The sequence below is a fragment of the Astatotilapia calliptera genome, chromosome 15 (assembly GCF_900246225.1).
Source record: "Astatotilapia calliptera chromosome 15, fAstCal1.2, whole genome shotgun sequence".
Lineage (NCBI taxonomy): Eukaryota > Metazoa > Chordata > Actinopteri > Cichliformes > Cichlidae > Astatotilapia > Astatotilapia calliptera.
The window spans coordinates 32,312,142-32,337,584 of NC_039316.1; the positions used below are offsets into that span (position 1 = coordinate 32,312,142).

General features: G+C 42.5%; 1 protein-coding gene across 1 annotated transcript in view; it reads left to right on the forward strand.

The window, feature by feature from the left end:
• LOC113037257 (protein bicaudal D homolog 1-like) overlaps nucleotides 1-24,987 on the forward strand; it is a 28,841-nt gene extending 3,854 nt beyond the window's left edge. The window contains exons 2-11 of the mRNA XM_026194139.1: nucleotides 6,194-6,406; nucleotides 8,195-8,350; nucleotides 10,847-11,151; nucleotides 11,390-11,564; nucleotides 13,242-13,736; nucleotides 15,849-16,027; nucleotides 16,298-16,676; nucleotides 17,337-17,531; nucleotides 19,107-19,258; nucleotides 20,067-24,987. Coding sequence (XP_026049924.1) covers nucleotides 6,194-6,406; nucleotides 8,195-8,350; nucleotides 10,847-11,151; nucleotides 11,390-11,564; nucleotides 13,242-13,736; nucleotides 15,849-16,027; nucleotides 16,298-16,676; nucleotides 17,337-17,531; nucleotides 19,107-19,258; nucleotides 20,067-21,072 — 3,255 coding nt within the window. The 3' untranslated portion in view covers nucleotides 21,073-24,987. The remainder of the gene's footprint in view (nucleotides 1-6,193; nucleotides 6,407-8,194; nucleotides 8,351-10,846; nucleotides 11,152-11,389; nucleotides 11,565-13,241; nucleotides 13,737-15,848; nucleotides 16,028-16,297; nucleotides 16,677-17,336; nucleotides 17,532-19,106; nucleotides 19,259-20,066) is intronic.
• Nucleotides 24,988-25,443: the final 456 nt, after the last annotated feature.

The following is a 25,443-nucleotide window of genomic DNA, read 5'->3' on the forward strand; positions in this document are numbered from 1 at the left end:
ACGTCTATCAGCAGAGAATGTACCTTCACCTATCAGCAGAGAATGTCCCTTAGTCTGTAACACAGTCAAATATATTCTCAAGTAATATTCAAGCATGCCATTCAGCGTGTTAGTACGAGCAGCTCGGGAGCAGCTTGGGAGAACAAGAAAACAGAGACTGCTTTAGATTGTCTTCCCAAAGTGACTCAACTTTATTCACAAGTACAACAGTTTATATAGAGGGTAAAATTCATGAGACAGCAGATTTATCAGTTTAAACCAGTACAGACCAAGATAAGGCAGCGTCTTCCTGCCCTTGGGTGAAGAAGCATCCTTTGTGTAGTGTATCAGTTCAGCTACAATTGTGATTATCTCAGCGACATATTTTCAAGGCACAAAACGAAGAGTTCTTTCATTAGTGAAATCTGAAACAAACCATTTGGCCTTCAACAGGCGTCTAAAAGATTAAGAAACTAATGTAGCTGAGGGAGTGATCTCTGTGGTATTTCAACCTTGTACCAGCCTGTGATTCTCACACATCAATTCTTGGGTCAAAGAGAAAAATAACTAAAACAAAGGGGCCTTATTGAATGACAGAGTTTTCCTGTATAATGTCACTATAAAACAATATCCAGTAAATGCTCCCATGGTACTAAAATACCTAACAGTACCCATCACAGAAATGTAGCAGTGACAACAATATTGTATGCTGTAATCGTACTGGGCAATTAGTGATACAAAAAACCTGTTTTATCCTGTGAATAAAAGTATATGTTTTTGTCAATGTACCATAATAACAGAAGCGAAACGCAATATTGTGTCAGGACAATTCACTATTCATGCACAATAAACAAAGGAGCATAGCGCGACAATTTCTGTTCAGCTTGTAACCTATATCACCAATTATGTTATGAAAATGACGTATTAACTACTAAAAGACACTGACCTTCGTGTAAATGCTTGGAGCAGACTAACCTGTGAGCTGGAGTGTTCTGGGATGTTATATTTGATCTTTGAATGGCTGCAATCCAGACCATCCGTCGCGTCTTTGTTACTTCGGAAACATGGCTCGAACAATTTCTCTTCAACGACGTAATCCGATAACAACCGATCTCTTTACCCGTCGGCTTCCCGTGGCTGTCATGCGACCGGCTATTGCAGTTAATAATACAACAGCTTCTTGACATTTTTGTGTTTCTTTTTATCGCTGTGTGACTGATTTCAATTGAAAGCCTGCGTGCGCTAGTACCGCTTGCCACGAGTTCCCAGAATCCTTTGCGGTTCTACCCGTGAATGACGTCACATTTTCAATCTCTATATAATATGCATGTTAAGTTTTATATTTGGGGTGAAATATCAAGTCTTTTCAAGTAAACCGGTTCAAGTCCAATTCAAGTCCCAAGTCATTGGTGTAAAAGTCCAAGTCAAGTCACAAGTCTTACAACATTTTTTCAAGTCAAGTCTAAAGTCATAAAATTAATGACTCGAGTCTGACTCGAGTCCAAGTCATGTGACTCGAGTCCACACCTCTGATAATATCCACAAAACTTAAAAAGAGGTTATACACACACAATACGGTAATATTATGTTGAAGCACAGTACGTATCACTCCGCGAGGCTCCGCCTACGATAGCCGTAATGCTCCGACAATCCATCAAGCGGTGCGGGTTCGTAGCTTAGCAAAGTCATACTGAAACATTTGACAGATTTTCGAGCGCCGTGTACATAAAATCATTTCCAGGTCAGTAAACACAACCAGAATTCATACATAAGGCACACGGGATTATAAGGGGCACTGTCGATTTTCAGAAAAATCAAAGGATTGATTTTAAGTGTGCTGTATTTTCCAAAAAACACGGTAATAACGACGGCCCGCTAGCATGCGCTACCAAAAATAGTGCTTTGTTGTGTATCTGACGGATGAAAGCCAAACCAGTCCCACACCACTGAAGTTGCAGCATTTTTACAAACCAATTCTGGTTCATCCGTTTCATTCAACGATCCACTTTCGCTCTTCTCATTCTGCATCGCCGCCATGTGCGTATGTAAACAAAGGCACTGCGCATGCGCGTTTTACCCATATTCTATGGCGATATTTCATTTTCCTATCGTTGCCCAACATTATACCGGTATTACCGTGAACGGTATGATATAGCCCAGCCCTACTAATGTTGTTTCCTATGACCATGCTTGAATAAATCCACTCCTAAGTGTTAATTCAGGCAATCCCTCACACATTTTAAAGTTTGTGTTAAGTGGCCCAAGAACACAGGAAACCATCCTGGACCAGGACATCACTGAGATTCTGGACAGTCGGAGGTGCAACCTGGCAGTGTCAGATGCAGTGAAATATGACGTCCCTTAGGTGTTCTTGCAGATTTAGGTCAGGCAAGCATGGGGGGCAGACATTGTCATAAATTCATTCATCCTCCAGGACTGCCTGCATGCTCTCATCCAGGGCTGCAACTATTCATCGAGTAAATAGTATATATATAAATATAAAATTTAGCATTTAAGTTTTTTTATTGGTTTTTTTTTCTTAACAGATGTCTTATGCTGGTAAACTTTAAAACATTGCAACTTCTAAAATGGAACCCAATTAGCAGTTCATTCTGAATTTTTTTCTCTTTTGAATATTTGCTATTACCCATCAAAGGTTGATTCTGTTCATCTGTACGTAGTGTTTTCATTGGGGGAAACGTTTCGTCACTCATCCAAGTGACTTCTTCAGGAGACTTCTGGAGACTGAAGAAGTCACTTGGATGAGTGACGAAACGTTTCTCCCACTGAAAACACTATGTCCAGATGAACAGAATCAACTTTTGGAGATTTACTTACCTGGATGATTGAGCATGCATCAAGACATTCATTATTGCTCATCAATAAAACAAAAGTATTTCTTATCTGATTATTCGATTCATTGATGGAATAATTGATAGATTATTTGGTTACTAAAATAATTGATAGCTGCAGCCCTAGTCTCCTCACATGAGGGTATGCATTGTCATGTCCGTGGAGGAAACCAGGATCCACGTCACTAGCGTAGTCTGACAGTTAGACCTAATAAGATGACCTAAACCAGCTTATTTTAGCGTAACTAAGGGATGAGTCAGGGTCACTAACTATAGTGACCCTGACTAAAAAGCAGAGAGTGTGGAACCAGCTCCCAAATCCAAACTGGGAGCTGGTTCCACAGAAGAGGGGCCAGAAAGCTGAAGGCTGTGCCTCCCATTTCACTGTTAAATGTTCAAGGAACCACAAGTCAGCCAGCAGTCTTAGACTAGGGTAATATGGTACTATGAGATCTGTGAGGAGACTTGAGATTTAACAGGGAGTCAATGAAGAGAAGCCAATTTGGGGGAAATATGCTCTCTCTTTCTAGTCTATATCAGTATTTTGGATCAACTGAAGGTTTTTCAACAAGTTGTAGGGCAGCCCATTAATAATGAATTACAGTAGTCCAGCCTAGAAGTAATAAATGCATGAACCAGTTTTCAACGAATGATGAAAGAGGATATTTCTAATTTTAAAGATATTGCTCAAATGCAAGGAAGCAGCACGCCCATGTTGGGATGACTTCTTTGTGTGTGTGGCTGCTGAGTTCCTATCCATCTACCTGCACCCGTGAAATTAAATTAGTTGCCTGAATTGTATTTTTTGTCACACTTGACTTTTGATAGAAATGTAATTCCATACTCTTCCTATTGTTTTCCTACGGTGTGCCATAAGGTTCCATTTCGGGGGTTTTACTGTTTCTGTTAAATCTGCTCCCTATGCAGGACATTTTAATCATTGGTATTTGGATGTCATCACTATCATTTTTTTATACTCACATAATACAAACAGGATATCTGTAAGAATATGCACAATGTACAATACTTGCAAAAGTCTTCTTATTTATTCTTCAGCACAACCTGAACACTGTCAGGCAGCTTTCTGTGATTTCTGTAAATAATACTTCAGGAATAGGTGTCCAGGGTTCATTCAGATCTCTTTGATGTTTCTGTCTTTTTCCTTCATTCTCTGTCAAAATGATGCCACGCTGCTTTAACAATGTTGAGGTCTGGGTTCTGGGCAGGGCATTTCAGGACTGATGGTGTTCTTCTATGTCCCTTTTCTTCTATGAATGTTTTTTATTGCACTGGCAATGTTGTTGATAAGGTGCTGGTTAACAGGTTTGCACAGTAGTGTTAAGGTTTTAGGCAAAAAAAGTACTCTGATGCTAAGAGGTCAGAAACAAACACCGCATGTCTTTTAATAGTCAGCCTGAGTGAATGGGATATGTGACAAGTGAAGCAGAGGGGAAAATGCAGTGAGTTCATTAGTGTAGCTGATGAGGCTAAAAACAGAAGGGGACCGAGTGCAGTTATCCTCTGTGATGTCATGCAGCCAATGGCACCCCTCCCTTTATAGTCATCAGACACTGCCATCCTTACTCACCTAATGTTGTGGGATGGATCCTTTCACTCTGCAGGTGCTTTGGAAGAAAAGTCTTTATGCTGGCAAAAATCAGTTAGTAGAAAGTAATTCTCATCCAGGAGGAGCTTTGCTTGAAAATTGCTGAGATATGATATATATAGATATATAGATATATATAGATATATAGATCGAGACGCTGCAGTGACTTGTTTTTGGCCTCTATTTCTGATCTCTGTCAGTTGTGGAAGGAACAACCAAAACTGAGTTGCTCTTAAAAACAGCCTGGAGGTCTAAATGATGCATGCCTGGACAGGGTTTCAAAGCATCCGCACAAAAATGGAGAGGATGTGATGAATTATTCATTAAGTACGGGCCTATGATGAGTCCAACCCGGTGACAGCTTACTGTAACACATAATGATGTTATCTTGTTAAGCAACCTCAAGAGATTTGGTCACAGCAAATGCTTAAAAACGACTTATTTTTGCATTCTGAAGTCAAAGTAATTATGATGGAGGCAAAGAAGGTGAGGTAGAGTCATGTGAAGAAGAAAGTAAGCCCTCGTTCACTTTAAGGTTTTATTTAACAGGACTTAATAAGACTTCTGGGCCCAACACTGCGTTTAATAAGGCTTTTGTGTTTTTAACATGTTTTAATGCTTCGTATCCTGTTCTATTTAATCTCAAAAAGCAATACGTGTCATTTAGACCCCATTCCCACAAGACTGCTCATCAAAGTCCTACCATTAATTAATGCTTCAATCTTAAATATCATCAATCTAGAGCTGTAGCTATCAGTTATTTTAGTAATAGCATCACACTCATTTTAACAATTCTTAACAGAGATGGATTGATCTAGGGCTGCAAAGATTTGAATAATTTGAATAGCTTTATTATAAAAAAAATCACTTTTGCAACAAATTGGAATGTGAAGAAAAGTGAACTTCATAGCTGCTCCATCCACTGCCATTTGTTTCATACAGTAAATGTACAGAAGTAAGGCTGCATTAAAACATACAGAGGAACTGTCAACTTAGTCTGATACAATGTTTAAATTAGGTCACTTGCTGAAGGCTCACGGCAGTAGTTAAACCATTGCCAGAACTCAGTTCAGCGTCAGATACTGTTGACCATAAAATTTTATTAAAGCGATTAGAGCATGCCGTAGGTATTACAGGTACTGTGCTGCAGTGGTTTTTATCATATTGATCTAACAGACTCCAATTTGTTCATGTAAATACAGAATCCTCTTTATACACTAAGGTTAATTATGGAGTTCCACAGGGTTCAGTGCTAGGACCAGTTCTGTTTATGTTACATACGTTTCCTTTAGAAGACATAGCATATACTGATGATACCTAACTTTATCTGCCCATGAAGCCAGATATCAAATACCAATTAGTCAAACTGAAGTAATGTCCTAGAGACAAAAAAGAGCTGTGTGACCTTTTATTTTCTGCTTCTAAATTTAGATAAAACAGAGGTTCTTGTACTAGGCCCTAAAAATCTTAGAAATATGGCCACTAATCAGATACTTACTCTGGATGGTAAATAATAAATAGATAGTTAAATGGACCGGGTCTCATGTAGCACTTTTCTATTCTATCTGGCATGCATTACCTTGGTCTCTACTAATTGCGTTAAAGTACATGAAACAATATAAAAATAAAGGATAAAAAAAATCTTGTTAATCACTCATGTATCATTTATACAAGGTGAAAGGGACTTTCATTTTTGTACCTTTCTCCCCAGGTAAAGTCAAGAGAAATAATCCTTTCCCCTCCTGTCCTGTTCCAGGCATTCGGCCAGGCATACTCCACCCAGCGTAAGGTCGCAGAGGACGGGGAGAACAATGAGGAGACACTGCTGCAGGAGTCTGCCACCAAGGAGGCCTACTTTAGGGGTCGTCTCCTGGAGCTCCAGTTGGAACTGAATCACAGTCGAGTGGCTGCCTCCAGTGCACAGGCTGACAGCGAGCACCTGAGCAGCCTGCTGCAGGAGCTCAGGGAGGTACGGTACAATCATAAGGCTCTCATATTTAATAGAGATACTTACTCTGGACGTTTAGACTTATGGATAACTTGATAGAGTGTTTTTAAAGTGTCATCAAAATCATGATCATGGCATGTTTAATAAGACTTGAAATTCGATCACATTCTCATCAAGAAAGTGACTACCGAGTTCATGGACAAGGGGCTGGAAGGGCTGTTTTGTCAGAGACTTCAGTACAACCAGACTTTAAAAACCCTTTACATACAGTCATGACCAAAAGTTTTGAGAATGACTCAAACATTGGTTTTCAGAAACTTTCCTACTTCAGTTTTTATGATGGCAATTTGCTATGATTTCATTACTCCAGAATGTTATGAAGAGCGATCCGACGAACTGCAAAGTCTTTCTTTGCCATGAAAATGAACTTGATCCCAAAAAAAGCCTCCACTGCATTTCATCGCTGCCATAAAAGGATCTGCTGAGATCCTTTCAATAATCTTCTCGTTAACACAGGTGAAAATGTTGACGAGCACAAGGCTGAAGATCATTATGTCATGCTGACTGAATTAGAAAAGCAGACCGGAATTGTTAAAATGAGTGTGAGGCTTGAAATCATTGTTCTTCCTGTTAACCATGGTTACCTACAAGAAAACACGTCATTGTGCTGCATAAAAAGGGCTTCACAGGCAAGGATGTTGTTGCTACTAAGATTGCAGGTAAATCAACCATTTATTGGCTCTTTAAGAACTTCAAGGAAAGAGGTTCAGTTGTTGTGAAGAAGGCTTTAGGACGCTCAAGAAAGTCCAGCAACGACCAGGACTGTCTCCTAAAGATGATTCAGCTGTGAGCTCAGGAATTGCAGCAGGCAGGTGTGAGTGTAACTGCACGCACAGGGAGGCGAAGATTTTTGGAAGATGCCCTGGGTTCAAGAAGGGCAGCAAAGAAGCCACTCTCCCCAAAAAAACCATCAGGGACAGACTGATATTCTGCAAAAGGTACACGGAGTAGGCTGCTGAGGACTGGGGTGAAGACATTTTCTCTGATGAAGCACTTTTCCAATTGTTTGGGGCATCTGAAAAGGTAGGCGCTACCATCAGTCCTGTCTCGTGCCAACAGTAAAGCATCCTGAGACCTTTCATGTGGGGTGCTGCTTCTCATCCAAGGGATTGGGCTCTCTTAGTATTTTGCCAAAGAACACAGCCATGAATAAAGAATGGGACCAAAACATCCTCCAACAGCAACTTCTTCCAACCATCCAACAGTTTGGTGAAGAACAACACCTTTTCCAGCATGACGGAGCACTGTGCCATAAGGCCAAAGTGATAACTTAAGTGGATTGGGGAACAACGCACTGAAATCTTGGGTCCAGGGCCAGGAAACTCCCCAGACCTTAATCCAATTGAGAACTTGCGATCGATCAATCCTCAAGAGGCAGGTGGACAAACCAAAACCCACTAATTGTGACAAACTCAAAGTGTTGAATATGAAAGAATGGGTTGCCATCAGTCAGGATTTCGCCCAGAAGCTGATTGACAGCATGCCGGGGCCAATTGCAGAGGTCTTGAAAAAGAAGGGACAACATTGCAAATACTCAAAACCTTTAACCACGACTGTATATGAGCTTCATTCTCCATTTTTTTTTTATGTCAGTTTTTCATGGTTTTGTGTGGAGATATACTGTAATCCATCCTTCACCTTCCCTCTTATAAAAATTTCATCCTGCAAACTCTAAATACTGGTTACATTACCTTCCTTTGTGAGAACTGTGTCATAAGCAGCTCCAGCTCTCATTTTGTGCTGTCTTAGCAGAGCAATGAGATGTTGGAGCTACAGCGGACCCGAATGCGAGAAGAGATCAGAGAATACAAATTCAGAGAGTCACGGCTTCTCCAGGACTACACCGAGCTGGAGGAGGAGAACATCTCTCTGCAGAAACTGGTGTCAACCCTTAAACAGAGTCAGGTACAGACAGTGCTCAAGTAACGTCGTGAAACTGTTTCAAAGTGTATGTATGATGCTGAAGGTCATTAGACTTTAGCGCTGTCTTTGACTTATTAGCTACAGTTACCAGACAGTTATGTATATTCCCTGCTGGCTCAGATGTCAATCAAAGGTGTACTTATCTACTAAGAGGTCCAAAAGTTAAAGAAGCACAATTCATCTAGCACAAAGAAAAGATTACCCTTCTATGTCCCTAGCTGCCGCTGACAGCCCTCTGTCTTTCTGTATACTTCTTTTCTGAGTGAACTCTGAGAATCCATCCATTAGTTAGTGTTCTTACCCACTTAACCAGCAACAATTGCAGGGGAGTCAGAAGCCTGTCCCAGCTTTATACCAGGTATGCCCACGCAGATGACAATATGTGGTCAGGCTAGAGCAAACAGGTGGTCCTGGGTCCAAAACTTCCAGGGCCTTTCTGCATCTGTAGATTTTCTCCTTGTCATCTAGTATTTTATCACAATCCAAACATATGGATATAAAAGAAATGAAGCACACAAAGTGATTTAGAATATGGGCGAAGATGAGATTTCTTCATAATCTCCGATTCATTTCACTTTCCTGTGGAACTTCCAGTTTGACAGGTAAGACATTAAGAGTAGTCAGACGCTGAGCATGTGCAGCATTTCAGTATTCATCCACTGTCAGGCCAATGTCTGTGGATTCACTACATTGTATTATGGAGAATCTTCAATCAGTCAGTCACTACAGTTGGTTTTTCTACCTGTTCAGTGTTAAATGACTAGGAGTGGTTCTCCTCATATTTACATCACCGATTTTTTTTTTTTTTTTTTTCTGTGGCAGTCTCTGATTTCAGGTCATCCTCTACCTCCCTTACTTACGGTGTCCCTCAAGGTTCGGTTTTGGGGCCTTTATTGTTTTTAATATATCTTCTTCCCCTCCAACATATATTGAGCCCCTTCGAGGACATTTCCCATCACTGTTATGCTGATGAAATTCAATTCAATGATTTTCTTTTTCATTGAAACGGAGCAAATCTAGAAGATACCATCCTGTGCTCAATCAGTCGCTGACTGGTCCGGCGTCCCTCAGCTGGTTCAATAGACTTCCCGCGGAAGTAACCACAGGTTCCAACAGCAAACCATCTGTGTGGGTTACCATGCTTGAATTTGCTTGACAGGAGGTTGGTTCCCTTCTTCCAAGGCCAGGGCCTGTAACAAGAGGTGTTTTTGTGTTTGCTGTGCTGGTGCAAAGGTGAAGGATTGGAATCAGAGATAGAGACCCTTTCTGGCAGCAGTCATAATGAGAAATGTCAGCTCTGCCCAACAAAAGTGATAATCTAGAGATATTGGTGAAAACTCAGAAAGTATACTGTGGTGTAAATGAGACGCGGCGGGTCCAGGGATCATAGTTTTGAGCCATTTTATTTAAATCACATCACACCACAACTCCCACCAACCCCCGAGTCCCTGTGTTTTAACTCGGCGGGCTTGATTAAGGATGCCGTGCAGGTGCGTCCACCCTCGCTGCACGGCACCGCAGACCACGCCCGACCACATATACCGTCAGTGCTCACTCATGTTTTTCTGAAACATGGTTGAATCAGTACATCTGAGACCAATGTGGATCTGCCTGGTTTCACCCACATATGGGGAGATAGCTACTGGCAAAACAAAAGGTGGGGGTTTGGCTTTATTTGTGAACTGTCAAGGAGAAGATGTTCAGAATACTTTATTGATCCCTAGGGGATTTATGTTGGTTATAGTGCTCCAGTCCAAACAGTAAGAATAACAGACAATACAGGAAGTAAGAAATAGCACAATATATACATTTAAGTCACTTACTGATTAATATCTAAATAAGAAAGAAGAGCATGTGCAAAAAGGGTGTAGCTATTGCAGTATACAGTGTGTTAGGTGGATGAGTTGTACAGGGAGATGGCCACAGGCAGGAATGACTTCCTGTGTCGTTCAGTGGTGCTTTTTGGTAATCTCAGTCTCTCACTGAACGTGCTCCTGTGGCTAGCCAGCATGTCATGGAGTGGGTGGGAGGAATTATCCAACATTGGCTTTATCTTGGACAACATTCGCCTCTCCGACACCACCTTAAGAGAGTCCAGCTCCATCCCCACAACATTGCTGGCCTTGCAGATCAGTTTATTGAGTCTGTTAGCATCAGCAGCCCTCAATCTACTGTGGCATGTGACCACAGTAACAAAACCTGCTTAGCCTGGTGAGTGATACCAGCAGCAGGAGGAATGTGTTTTTTACAAAGTTGGACCTACTTGTCACTCTGGGCATCAACATGCCTATCTAAGCTGAAGTATTTAGGTTTGCAATTGCACAAAATATATGCATAAAGTTTAGAATAAATATATATTGTGTTTACAAACATTTCAAAGCAATTTTGATTTTAATATATATTAATCACCTAAACAATGTAGCAGCAACTCAAAATAAAGGTTCATACATTTGAATGTGAATGTCCACTCTTGTTCAGGTGGAGTATGAAGGCCTGAAACATGAGATCAAAGTTCTGGAGGAGGAGACAGAGCTGCTGACCAGCCAGTTACAGGATGCACTGCGTTTGAAGGACATCTCAGACGCCCAGCTGGAGGAGGCGCTGGAGTCTCTGAAGAGTGAGCGCGAGCAGAAGAACCACCTGCGAAGAGAACTTGTTCACCACCTCAGCATGTGTGATGTGGCCTACACTGGGAGTGCAAATCTAATATTCTCCTCAGCACCGCCCAGTGGCACTGCTACCCCAACTACTCTGCTCTCCCCAAACACAGAGGAGCCAACAAGGTGGATATCACACCTACAAACACAGGCACACAGACCTGTCTCCTCGACCCAGTGCATTCAGACTGTAATCTGCAGAAATGGGAGAGTAAGGGGGGGTGCAGCAGTTACTAATTGGTCACTGGCCACAGCTGCTTGTGTTCAAAGGTCGTTGCTTACATGAAGTTGCTTTAAAACTTTTCTTCTTACTGTTATTGACACTATAGCTTGTGACAAGACACTTTCTGCTCTAATCTGCCAGATGTAACGGTCACCTTCAGAGTGGCTCAGGACCAGTGACGGCTGTGGGCTCAGCGCTCAGGGCTAATGGAGAGTGCAGAAGGCAGTGTCTGAAAACTGAGGGGGCCGCCACATCAGACCTACTTACTGAGATGAACCTGACAGAGATTCAGAAGCTCAAGCAGCAGCTGATAGCGGTACGTTCCAATGATATCATCCTGACATGTAGACTAAGGAAGACAGTCAGTTTAATAAATGTAATAGTTTATGTCAAAGTAAATTAATTTACTTCTACAACCGCACCCAGTCTGCTTCACATTACCAGCAGTGAGTCAGACTGCTTCGTCACCAGTTCTGTTCAAGGCATTTAGGAACAGGCTTTTTAGGAGCAGCCAAGCCGTGGACTGTTTGGTGGTCTCAGGATCTCGTCTCTGCTATTTGGAGATGATGGTTCTGTTGGGTTCATCTGCCCCCAGCTTGCACTGGAGTGCTGTGCAGCTGAGTATGAAGCAAGTGTGAAGAGAATCAGCACCTCCCAGTTTGAGCCCGTGGTTCAAGACCGGGAAAGCACAAAAATGCACGAATTTAAGGATGTTCGTGAGTGAAGGGTGAATGAAGCAGGAGATAGAAAGAATGAGATCATAGATATAAGCAGAAATTTGCTTCCTCTGAAGTAGGGTGTGGAGCTTAGAGTAGAGCTGCTACTTCCCCTCATAGAGAGAACCAGGATGCCTCCTGAGTATCTCGTGGGTGAGGCGTTCTAGGCTAGAAAAGTGGCAGACCCAGAGCATGCTGGAGAGATTTACTGACCCTGGGGGGATTAAACTGAGCACAAAAAGTGTTTGTTTAATATGACTAAAAACTGTGAGGATGATAAATAAGCTTTTGAGGAAAAATGTAGCATGTACTTTTTGAGGAAAAATGTAGCATGTACTTTGAATAAAAGTACAAAAAACCAACAACAAAAAAATCAGCTTTTCTTTGGATGACATAACTAATAATGCTTTAAGAAGAAATATATCTGGCTATTATTCCTGTTTTGCTGTTATGACTAGAGATGCACTGATGTCTTCACTCACTTACATGCCAACAGTGTAGCATGTGGCTCGCTGCTGTGCACAAAATGTGCATGAAACACACCGGTTCATAATTGGTCTTCTGGGATAACTGTTCCTGGCTGAAAACTGGAAATCAGTGCATCTGTGTGATTCTCAAAGTAAATTGTTCTTGTGGTCCCCAGGAAGCCCAGTTAGTAAGAATGTATGTGAAATATATCAGTGAGATAAGGGCTAGGCTAACAGCTAACGTCCACCTACGCTTTAGCCACCAACAGCCAGTGGCTTCCAGGTTGCAGCTTGCTGCTTCTGGGTTTGTTTGCACAGTTGCTGATGAACTTTAGTTTGAATTAGTGCTGGACAATCTCATTCTGGTGGCAGACAAGGAAACATTTCTAGGTGTCGCTTAGATGATGATGGTGTCAAACATGGACACAAGTATACACGGCCTTGGCGGCAAGTACCGGCTCAGAACAGTTTCTTCCTGAACGGGTTCTAATTCACATCTTCACATCAGTAGCAGCGTAATCTTTGGTTTTCCCCTTTTAATACGTTTAGATATTAAAACGATTTTTTCCAGAAGATGGTCAGATTGTGATATCTGTGCTACTGTCACTGAATTACTTCCCATTTAAATGTTGTGTTTTTATTTTCATTTAAACAGCCTCTCAGTTTTTTCAGAAATGGGATTGTGGTTGCACCTCTTATCTTTTTACTTTCTTACAACAATTATGTTGACATCACTGTAACCTCAGAAACTGCAGTTTATTAAGTCACGCGGGATACGGCTTTCCTTAATCATGCACTTGGCTTCTTCAGGTTGAACATGAGAAAGCAGCACTGATGACGAGCCTGCAGGAGTCCCAGACTCAGCTGCAGCACACCCAGGGGGCCCTAACTGAGCAGCACGAGAAGACCCTCCGCCTGAGCCAGAAAGTCTCTGCTCTCCGCTGTCTTCATCGAAGGGTCAGCCAGGAGGCTTGTAGCAGTCCCACCTCTCAACTCAACTGTGAAAGTCTGCTGGTGCTGGATAGAGACGATGAGGCTGAGGAGGAAGGAGAAACTGCAGAGGAGAAGAGTAAAAGTCTGGTATTTTCATACCAAACTCCCAGTCTGGAGATCTTGCAGTGCAAGTACCGTGTGGCTGTGACAGAGGTGGTGGAGCTCAAGGCAGAGTTAAAAGTGCTCCATGAGAAGCTTGCTCAGTGTGTGGAGGGAGCTGTGGAGGAGAAGCCAAGGCAAAGGAGTCAGCTCCAGAAGCTGGAGAGGCAGGTTGCCTCTCTGGAAAAGAACTGCCGGGAGGGACGGGATAAGGTAACAAAGTCATACTGCCTGTTGTCATAGAGTCTGTTTCCTCTCCTCTCCTGTGAGTCTGTGAGAGTGAATGTTTCACATTCTCTATCTTTACACTGTGAACTTAATGTGAAGGTAAGATTAGTTTTGCCAGTTTCATGAATTTGTGTGTTGAGTGAATGAAACCTAGTGGATTGTGTTTGGAGGCCCTCTGCAGAGAGAACTGGCCTCCCTGTCTATCAGACTCGGGGTTGGTGGCTGCGGGAGGACAGGTGGATGTGAAAGTATCACTTATTGCTTTCCAATGAATGTGGCTGCTGTTGTCTTTCTCTGAGAGGAGTGTTCAGTTCAAACAGTGTTCAGCTGTCTCTTCACAGATTTATATAGGTTTTTACAGTGGTTATACCAGCTAAGGCAGGATGGTGATGTCAGCTACAGAGTGCTGGTGACACCAGCTCCTGCAGTCATGCAACAAACGGGCTGCAAACCTGAAAACTGATTTGGCAAAGTTGTAAGAATAGTGCATGAGAATAAGGAAGTCGGCTCACAGATAGGTGGAGGAAAATGAAGGTAGTGGACAGATGGGGAATGAAAGCTGAAGCCGATATGCAGTATGTTTGAATGAAAGCAAAGAGATGGTTCTCTATTCCAGTTCTCAGATACTGAATAACAGGGTGACACATTTATTATCTCTGTTCTGAAGGGAACAGCATTTGGTTACGAACAGCTAAGTAAACAACAAAGAGTTCATGGAAAGGATGAGGACACTGAGTAAAGTAAGGGGAGAAAAGCACTTACAATAATGTGGGTGAAGCACAGATATCAATGGTAAAGAGTAGGCTCAGTGGTAATGGTAGGAGCAGACTGGAATATACCAACTATCCTTCAGCTCATAGCAATGAGAAGGGTTTGTTTAACTCAGGGGTAGAAAACTCCAGGCCTCGAGGGCCGGTGTACTGCAGGTTTTAGATCTCACCCTGTGTCAACACACCTGAATCAAATGATTAGTACATTAGCAGGCCTCTGGAGAACTTCAAGACAAGACTTGACAAGGACATAAAAGCCAAGCGGGAAAAGATAAGGGAGGGAGAGGGGAAAAAGATGCGTCCACCTCCACCAAGAGCCAAGAAAGAGAAAGAATTTCACTGAGAAACAGCTAGTGTTGAACTTCTGGGACATCAATCAATATTCTGCTTTTTGTTTTTTGGGGGACTACAATTTCAGTTTTGTTTTTTTGTTGTTTTTTTATTTTATTTATTTATTTAGGACAGTGCATGTTAATGAACATAAATGTAAAAAAAAAAAAAATTACATGAATGTAAACATGCCAGATTATAGCCAAAGGCTAATTTCCATCTGTTGTCCTTAAACATAAAAAAATAGACATAATAATTCATAAAAATTCATCATTCATTCATAATAAAAACTCCATCACCAAACTTACACATACACACCATTCTGTTCCCAAATAAAACATTAAAACTATACAACTCATACATGATCACACACTTGATTTGTCCATAACCAGTTTTTAACCTTTGCCTTAAACAAATTGAGTGTAGAGCATTCTCTAATGGGTTGAGGAAGACTGTTCCACAGATGGCCTCCCTTAACAGAGAGGACGTTCTGCCCAAATGCTGTCCGTCTGTGGGGTATAAACAAGTCTCCTCGGATTGTAGCTCGAGTGGTCCTGTCTGAGCTTTCTTTATGCCTAATGAACTGCTTTAGTGGTGGTGGAGCAAGGGAGTGTCAGACTTTATATATTAAACTCACTCTTTTAAGTTTCACTAAGTTATTGAAGTTCAGTAATTTATGTTTTTTTTTTAACACATGACAGTGGTGGTGGGAAGTCGGTTTTTTGTCAAGTAGTTTTAAACTTCTTTTATAAATGTTTTCAATAGTTTTAGTGTTGTTGGACAAGCAAGTGACCAGGACGTCAAACAATAGTCCATATGAGAGATGATCATTGAGTAAAAATAAGTTTTTGCAACATTCATATTTAAATTATTACGTATATGATTAAAATTTCGATTATTAAATTTAAGTACCTGGGACACTTTATTTATGTGTCCCAGGTACTTAACAATTGTGCATATGTTAATTTTTTCTCATTTCCTTCTCCTCTCTTTTCAGATTTGTAGCCTGGAGTTTGAATTGCAGGCTGTTCAGTCAGCAGCCAATGAGAGCCAAGGGGCACTGAACGCAGCTCAGGATGAGCTGGTAACCCTGAGTGAGGAGCTCGCTCAGCTCTACCACCATGTCTGCCTGTGCAACGATGAGACGCCCAACCGTGTCATGCTGGATTACTACAGGTGTGACTGTTTTACTGCTCTTAGAGTATCCATGGAAATTCAAATAATAAATAAAACCACTCACATCATAGGTGTGTTTGTCTGTTCTATAAAAACTTCTTTAAAAAATAATATCATCTACGAGAGGCCTGGGAGCTTAAGGGTGAGGGTTTGGTGAGCATTGAGCTGTTTGCTTGCTTTCTTTTACTTGATGTCTTAGTTGAGAAAGAACAGGTTTAAAGCACCTATGACACTAAAGGTTCTGTTCCATTATCTGTTCTATTCTTCCAGACAAGGCAGGGGCCTCAGGGGCCTTAGTTCTAGTCTCAAAGCCATGTGTACAGACAACAGCAAAGTTCTTCTCACACCACGCCTAGCCAGACGGCTTGCTGCTGTTGCTTCAACAACCTCAACTCCAGGAGAGTCGCGGACGCCCTCGGAGTCTCCATCCAAAGAGCCCTTACATGGAGGGAGCCGAAGAGTGGAGAAAGAGGTCCTTCAGGTGCCATCTGAGCAGAGCCTGCCACCTAGCACACCTCCAACCCGCTCACCTAGCATCAGTGCCTCTTCATCATCATCGTCATCTTCATCGCCAGCCATGGAGCCTGCTGGTGAGCTGCGCAGGGAGCCCATGAACATCTACAACCTCAGCGCCATCATTAGAGACCAGGTACATCTGCCTGTACCTCCTGATGTGCTGCTATATTGCCAAAGGTCTTTTCTCATCCCTACAAGCATTCAGGTGTTCCAAATACTTCCATGAACATGGGTGTATAAAATCAATCACCTGGGCATGCAGACTGCTTCTACAAACATTTTTTAAAGAAAAGGTCCTCACTATTAAATATCCCACAGGCAGCTGTTAGTGGTACATAACAAAGTGGAGGCAATCGGGATCAACAGAAAGTCAGTCAGAAAGTGGTACGCCATATAAAATCACAGAGTGGGCTCCGCGGATGCTGAGGTGCATAGTGGCTGTGGTTTCCAACTTTCTGCCGAGTCAATCGCTGCAGACCTCCAAACTTGTAAAGATTAGCTCAAGAACAGTGTGTAGAGAGCTTCATGGGATGGGTTTCCATGGCCGAGTAGCTACATCCAAGCTTTACATCACCAAACACAATTCAAATGCTATAAAGCACGCCACCACTGGACTCTAGAGTAGTGGTGACATGGTCCAATTCATGTTCGTGTGAAGGCAGATGAGCAAATACTTTAGGCAATATAGTGTTAATCGTTGTTCCTCCTCTCTACCACCTTGTTTTCTTCCGGCATAAGATGTGACACCTCCAGTGGTTTCCTTGTTTCTTATCTGCTCCTGTCTCCTCCCCAGGTGAAACACCTACAGCGGGCAGTGGACAGGTCACTGCAGCTGTCCAAACAGAGGACTGCAGCCCGGGAACTGGTTCCTCTCTTGGATAAGGATAAGGAAAGCTGCATGGAGGAGATCCTGAAGCTCAAATCTTTACTCAGCACCAAGAGAGAGCAGATAGCCACTCTTCGACTGGTGCTCAAGGCTAACAAACAGGTGAGTATGGAAACGTGATGGTTAAGTTATTATAGGCAACAATATTTCAATAATTTTCCATTGCTGACATTTCCCTACGTGTATTTAACAAAAAAGTAAAACCCCTCAGAGAGTTTTAAGCACCAACCCAACAAGTAGTGACATAAGCATGTAAATAAATGGTAAACGGACTGATTCTTATATAGTGCTTTTCTACTCTCTCATAGACAGTGAAAAAGAAAAGAACTGTTGGTTTGAATGGACGGAGCAGTTTGGTTTTTATGCTTAAGTGCTTTCTTTCTAACAGTCACAGATGCCAACTTCCCTTCTTCCTAAAAACTGGTTCTTGGACTTCCTCACATGTTGGCCATGTACATCTCACATTTGCTTTCTTCCTCTCCGTTATGCATATGAAACATATAAATGATATTTGCAAACAACTGATTACTGCTGTCCACTGCTAAATATTCTAGACAAATAGTCAAGGAAAGTCATTCTGAATCGGTATGCATAATATACACTAAAACCCCTGTTATACGAGTACCTACTTGGATCAAGGTCATAGTACCTGATACCAGGTACCTGCTCAGCTGGGGTTCCAAGCGATTTGAGCAGGTACTAAAATGTGACTTCATGTCAATTGGCTGTCAGATAAGTGTCCATAAGAGGGTCCTGGAAACCCTATTGATCCTCTACCTAATCACACGAGCCAAGGTGTGAAAACAGGTGTGAATCACAATCAGCTAAGGTTTTGGATGAACCCATTGTGAAACCTGGCCCCACCCTATCATGTGATTTACTGAGGTCAAATGACCCAGGATGTGAGTGGGCGTTAAGGCGTCTGGGAAGGATCTCAAAACTGGATCATAGGTGGCAGACAGTTGGTGTCATAAGCCACCTCCTCTGTTCAAAGATGGTCGCTCACAGTGGACATAGATGGCTTCTTTTACTCCTCTTTCAAACCATCTGTCCTCTCTGTCCAAATTGTAAGCATTGGCATCCTCAAAGAGTGACCTTTGACCTTTAGATGCAGATGGACAGCCAAGTGTTGTCCTATGGAGGTGGCTCTTCTATGTTGTGCCATGTGTTTATGAAGTGGCTGTTTGGTTTCTCCAATGTAGAGGTCTGAGCATTCCTCACTACACTGTACAGCATACACCACATTGTTAAACTTGTCTTTGGGATGAACCAGTTTTTGTCTGACTGTGTGGCTGGTCTGAAGTACACTTGGATGTCGTGCTTTGAGAAGGCTCTCCGGAGTTTCTCTGACAAACCTGCTACATAAGGGTTGACAGTATTGTTCCATTTGCCCTTCTGATTCTCCCTAGACAGAGGAACCTCTTAGGGACACTCCCAATAGGGCTTGAAAATCTGGAACTCTCCACAAATTGCTTTTAGAACTGAAGAAGCTTCTCGGATGAGAGGTGAAACGTCTTCAAGAAACTTAAAGTCCAGATGCTTTTCTTTCCAAGCTTTTTAGACTACGATGAACCTTCACAGACACTTCACAGTAATTCAAAACCAGTTTATCCAAGTAGGTACTAATGGAAAAGGGGCTTAATATACAGTCACTAATATGTCTGTGTGTTTAACTAGACAGCTGAAGTGGCTCTGGCCAACCTGAAGAGCAAGTATGAGGCGGAGAAGTCCATGGTGACCGACACCATGACAAAGCTGAGGAACGAATTAAAGGCCCTGAAGGAAGACGCCGCCACGTTCTCCTCTCTGCGAGCCATGTTTGCTACCAGGTCAGAGAACAAAACAGAACATACTGAAGCACAAACATTTCCAGAAACTCTTTGAGAATCCATGTGTTGGGTTAGTGTAGGGGTGTCGAACTCCAGGCCTCGAGGGCCGGTGTCCTGCAGGCTTTAGATGTGTTCTTGATCCAACACAGCTTATTTAAATGGCTAAACGACCTCCTCGACATGTCTTGTAGTTCTCCACAGGCCTGGTAATGAACTAATCATTTGATTCAGGTGTGTTGACCCAGGGTGAGATCTAAAACCTGCAGGACACCGGCCCTCGAGTCCTGGAGTTCGATACCTGTGGGTTAGTGTGTCAGGGAAAGCCTCTAAAGAATTTAACCAGGATGTAATAAGAAGTCCAGTCATTTCTCTTTCCAAGCTCCTTAGGATTACCATGATCTGGATGACCGAGCACCCACACAGACGACCAGGAATGTACTTCATTAATGTACTAATGTACATCACAGCCCAGCTCTATTTCTAAAGACAAACGGTCCAAAAACTCAGCTTTGTGTTTCCTCTCAGTCAACAGACTTTGTCATCTTAAAGAATAGGTTGATATTTCATGCATTTACATTTTCCTCATTTTACTTGTTTCAGTCTTTACAAATGCTCCACACAGCACCCAGCTGCTTTTATCTGGAGCTTATTAACTAGCATCACGTATCTTTTTCACCATACTCAAACTTAGACATTCCACCAGGTAATGTGTAGCTATCCAATTAGAGTGCAAACATCATCTGTCTTTCTTTCCACATTTTACATTTTAGTTCATTTTCTACACTACTCAAATGTCTGCTTTGTGCAGTTGTGATCAGTATGTTACCCAGCTGGATGAGATGCAGAGACAGCTAGCCGCTGCTGAGGACGAGAAGAAGACACTGAATTCTCTGCTGCGAATGGCCATCCAGCAGAAACTGGCCCTCACCCAGCGTTTGGAGGACTTGGCCTTTGATCAGGAGCAGTCCCATCGCACCCGGGGGAGCAGGTTGACCCGTGGAAAAACCAGCACCCCCAAAGTAAGTCCCTCGACTTTGACTACAGCCTCCAATCCTGCTCAAGGGTCCAGTCCAGCTTTGGCCCCTGGCAGCCTCCCTTCTATCAGCCCCACACCAGCTCTTCGCAATGATCCCTCTGACCACCTTAGCCCAGCCACTGCGGCTCTGGCCTCAGCTACCACCTCCCTCACCTCGCACGCATCCCCTCACAGTCCGTCATTACCATCGGTTGCCTCGCTGAGTGGCCCTCCAATGCCAGGGAGCCCCCCTTCTCTGGAGCCCCCCTCGCCTCCTTCAGCACAGACCCCACCCTCAACCCCTCTGAGGGTTTCTCACTCCCAGTGGACGGTTGGGGTGCGGACGTTTGTGGTCGACTCCCCCAGTTTCAGCGCCAACATCTCCCCTGCTCCCGCTCGCCCCTCAGGCCTATCCAGGCACTGCACTCCACACACTCACACCCCTCCTCTCTCCCCCACTACCAGGCCCACCCAGCCAGGATCTGCTCCCTCCTCTCCCTATCGGTCCCCTGGTCTGGGTCTCAGACGGTCCACGTGGAGCCCCTCACCTCGAACTCGTCCCCTGCCCAGCATGACACGCTCATCCGTCCTTTACACTCCCTCCTCATCCTCCCCTTACTCCTTCCCTTACTCCCCATCTTCTTCCCACAGCTATTCATCTGCCTATTACAGCTCCCCTTCTGCTTTTACCCCCTCTAGCTCCTACCTCACCTCTGGCACCTCCACTTCCTACAGCCATTCCTCACACTACACGCCCCTCTACCCCAGATTCTACAGCTCCTACAGGCCCCGGGAATGACGCTGTACTGCAAGTCTGTCAAAGGCTACTGCACTGAGCTCCCCGTTTCTAACAAACTGCAGCCCCCATAACGCTTCTCTTTTATCACCTAAGAGGGGGCTCACAGAAAGGAGGACAGACTGGTTTCCCGTTTCCTGTGCCTAAGCCGTGGCCAGTGGGTTCTGAATGTTCAGTGACTTTGCTCAGGGATTATATGGAGCACAAACGTCCCCGCCTTCTTTTATTCTGAGACTGCTGACTGGTTCACAGGAGGACATTAACGAAGACTTTCCAAAGTTTTTAGCATTTAGATGAATCAGGTTGACTACACATTGACTGGACACTTACATGTTTAGATGGGGCTCATGACACATGAAACACTGTACTCTGTATTCAGTTTAATACTCACATTGATTGGTAGTCTGTCTCATATCCTCTAAACCGACACATTTTTGACACAGAGGAAGCAGTGTTTTTGCTGTGGGTCCTCTGTCCTAGACCACGGTGAAAATCCTCATGGCACAGATAATGATGCATAGCTTGGGCACTCAGTTACTCTCGTGGAGCCCACAGGTTGTGTGGACAATTGTCTACAGCTGCTCGTTTTCATTTCCTTCCCTCGCTGCAGGCCAGTGTACATTCTTGGGACACTCCTCCCGTTGTGGTCTTCTTTGTCCAGGGTGTTGCCATGATAAAGCTCATCCCTCAGTATTTTTTGTTCATCTCTAGCAACACCCAGTGTTCTTTTTTATATATAGCCATACACTCAGCTATGCATGTTCACTGTCCCTCCGCTTGCCTTTGAAAGGTCTGTGTAATTGCAGTTGAAGGCTGTTTGGAAGGTTTGGGATGGAGAAAATCTTTTAAGATGAACAGGAAGCTGGGATGAGGGACCTTAAACTGTATGATCACCGTATGATCAGTTGATACTATAGTATACCAACCGTACCATCTCATCTCATGTGTTCTTGTAGCCAACACACAGTTTTCTGGTTAAGTTTTTTTCCCCAAAGATTAGAGTTTTCGTTAAAAGGAAGAAAAAGTTTAATAATTTTATTAGTTGAAGACGCCACACATTTCTGATTTTTCTTTTCTGCGCAGTACTCAAGGCTGCGTCAGGCTCTCCAACCCATCAAATTTCAGATTTGCCTGAAACGATTCAAAGGGAAAGATACACTTCTGTGTGTTTCTTTTTGTCCATTTTTGGTCATTTTAGTAAAAGTCATCACATTTTGTGGCAAAAGAACGAAATGAAGGATGTTTTTCCTGCTGTGAAATGTCAAAACTGCTCAAATTTGACCTGAACAGTATGTGAGGGTTAAACAATATGAATTATGTGCCTTGTATACGAGAAATGTACAGAATACAGCAGCCCCCACCTTCAACACTGTGCTCTCTACAGGCCTCTAAATCTGATAGCAGAGACTGGACATCCAAATATTTTAGATTTTTCAAGGATCCATCATTCCAAGACCAATTTATAGTCTTTACCAGATATTTACCCTAAAAATGAATAACCTAGCTTAAGTTAATCAGTGTTCATTCCTTTAAGGATTTTTTTTGAGGAAATCCTTTTCTCTGCATATTCTTTTTAAGAAGCGCTGACCCATGAACATAATCACAGAACACACTGCATGTATGGCATGGATATATAGGGAAGAGCACATTAGCTATTAACACATTAGTTAGTAGATCACTGTGTTGTTTTCTTGGAAAGCTACCATATCCTCCAGAACCATCATTGAATTCTTTCATGTATTTATTTTCCCTAAAATCACTTTTTCTGTAATATGCTGTCATAGACACTGAGCGGAAGTGATTAAGCATTACTCTGACTCACTCCTGTCATGGTAGACTTGGTTGTAATGGCATGCCAACAGTGTAGCATCTGTAAAAGAATGAATGATTTCAGCATAGCTGAGGGCTCACCTCACCAAAGTTAGTGAACCTGACATATGTTATTCAGCCTGGCACGAGTCATCCTGGAGCTGGATGACCTGTAGCATCATGGTGTGGTTTGAACTGGGAGAAGAGACTGGCTAAACCGAGTGAGTGAGTGAAAAGAAATACGCTTGTTAATCAAGGTTGATATCTGTTTTGAAACTGGCCTCTTGTGTAACCACTTCTTGATTGACAGATGATGTGAAGCTTCTTGTGATGTGAGTCTACTGACAGTTATTTTGAAAGATGCTTGACGGGCCTTAAAAATTCTGTTACACCTGATATCTCAGCAGGAACCAGCTGCACGGTACTTACAGTTTAGCCTGCTCTGGCAGCTTGCCTTCACCTGGACACAAACAGATAATGTGCTTCCTTTTACATGTTACTCCTCCTGTACCTCAGGCTAAAATGCTGTTCTTTACGTATTTGTCTTTGGCTTGGATTACTTTTAGTCATAATACTTTTTTTGGTCTGGATACTGTTCGTGAAAAAAATCTGGAGCCAAAATGATCAACTTTGTGTGGCCTGTCACTTGCTTTTTAGATTTAATTGATACTAAAAACAGTCAGAAACATAAATAAATAAATAAATAAACGATTTGTTTGTTGCAGTGCCATTCATTGACAAAGCGCAGAGCCAAATAAACCAAGGAGCACCCCTGGGGTGTCAGGCCTTCAGCACACGCACCAGCAGTCGCCTTCTTTGGAGTGAGGATGTCTGAGTCCTCGTGTCTTTGTTACTTAACCATAACGTACAACAAAATGTGTCGTGCACTAGCATACACACTGAGTATTCACACGCTCGTTAGACTGACTCACAGTCACAGCTTGGCCTTCTACAGACACCTGCCCTCAGCATTGTTAGTCTCTTCTGCCCATTGACTGTATGACAGCCTCCCTGTAAGGCCAGTTTACTGTGCTGGGTTTAGCATACAGGGCTTACAAAATAGAGACACAGCTTTCTGAGGTCAGTTCTTCAGGCACAGAGGTCACTCACTAAGGCACACAATAACAGTAATGTTTCCACACTGGTTACATGTAGCAGATTAAGAGAACGTCAAATCTTATCCACTGCGGTCCTTTCATTTCAAACACATTCACATTGTCCTGATCTAGAACAGTCATACTGCATTTCCTTCTCCACAAGCGTTCAGTTAGTTCATTACAGAAGTCATTTAATACATAAATATGTTTAGCTACTGTAAGCTGGGAAAAAGCAGACAAAAAATGTGATTTCTTACTCGTGTTTGTAGGGCTGTGTGCCAAATCATGCTCCAGGAGACAACTGTGTAGAAGATCACAGCAGAACAATGCTTGTACTGTTTTGTAGTCATGATGAATACTACAATTTGATTTCAGTGCAGAAGTGAACTAAGTGAAGGCTACAGGAAACAGGGAAAGCCAACAGTATTGTCAGCAACACTGCAGGTTTATCACTCAGAGACATATTTACCGCGTCATACAGTATATCACTTTAGTTACATCGGTGAAGCCAAAGAGGACACATGTTGTCCGAGTTAAAGTTAAAAACACCTTCCCACTTTAACCCGACTGTGGTACATGTCCTCTCTTTTTTTATGCAACATCCTCCGGTGATTATTAAACACGCAGGACTGCCTTTCAAGTGATTATTTTCAAATGGGTTTGATGTTTGAAGGCTCGCAGTGACAAAGTAACTCGACCCAAATCCGTTAAAGCAAACATAACGTTTTCTGTTTAGAAAATGTAAGAAGTAGAAAGTACAGATATTTGTTTAAAAACGTAGGGAGTAAAAGTAAAAAGTAGTCGAAAATGAAACTACTCGAGTAAAGAACAGATACCTGAAAATTGTACTTAAATACAGTAACAAAATATTTGTACTTTGTTACTTCCCACCCAGAAAGACAAGTTACAGTGATGGGCAGCATGGCTGTCTGCGGTCACAAAATCGGTCCTGGCATTTTCAATCCAGATGATTGCTCAAAGATATATATATATATATATATATATATATATATATATATATATATATATATACATACATACATACATACATACATACATACATACACACACACACACACACACACACACACACACACACACACACACACAGTTTTGAAACAGTTATTCTTGTTAATCACGTTGTTACAGTTGTTGTTTTGTTAGTTCTTAGCTGCACTGCACACATGTAGCAAAAAGCTACACTTTGACCATTAGCCACTGCTAATAGCTAAAGTAGCCGTTCACTTTACTTGAATCCTTTACTTGCTCCCTTTCTGATTACTTTCTTCATCTATTTTCTCTCCTTGTTAATTTCACCTCTCGCTTTCTCATCCTCACAGTGGCCTTTCAATTATGCCAGACTACCAGTCCAGTCCTATTCATACCAGTTTTTTGTTTATATTTTTTTTACAGTTGTTTCTCAAAAATCCTCCAATTTTGATTTTGAAGTAAGTTCTGAGCTTTCTTT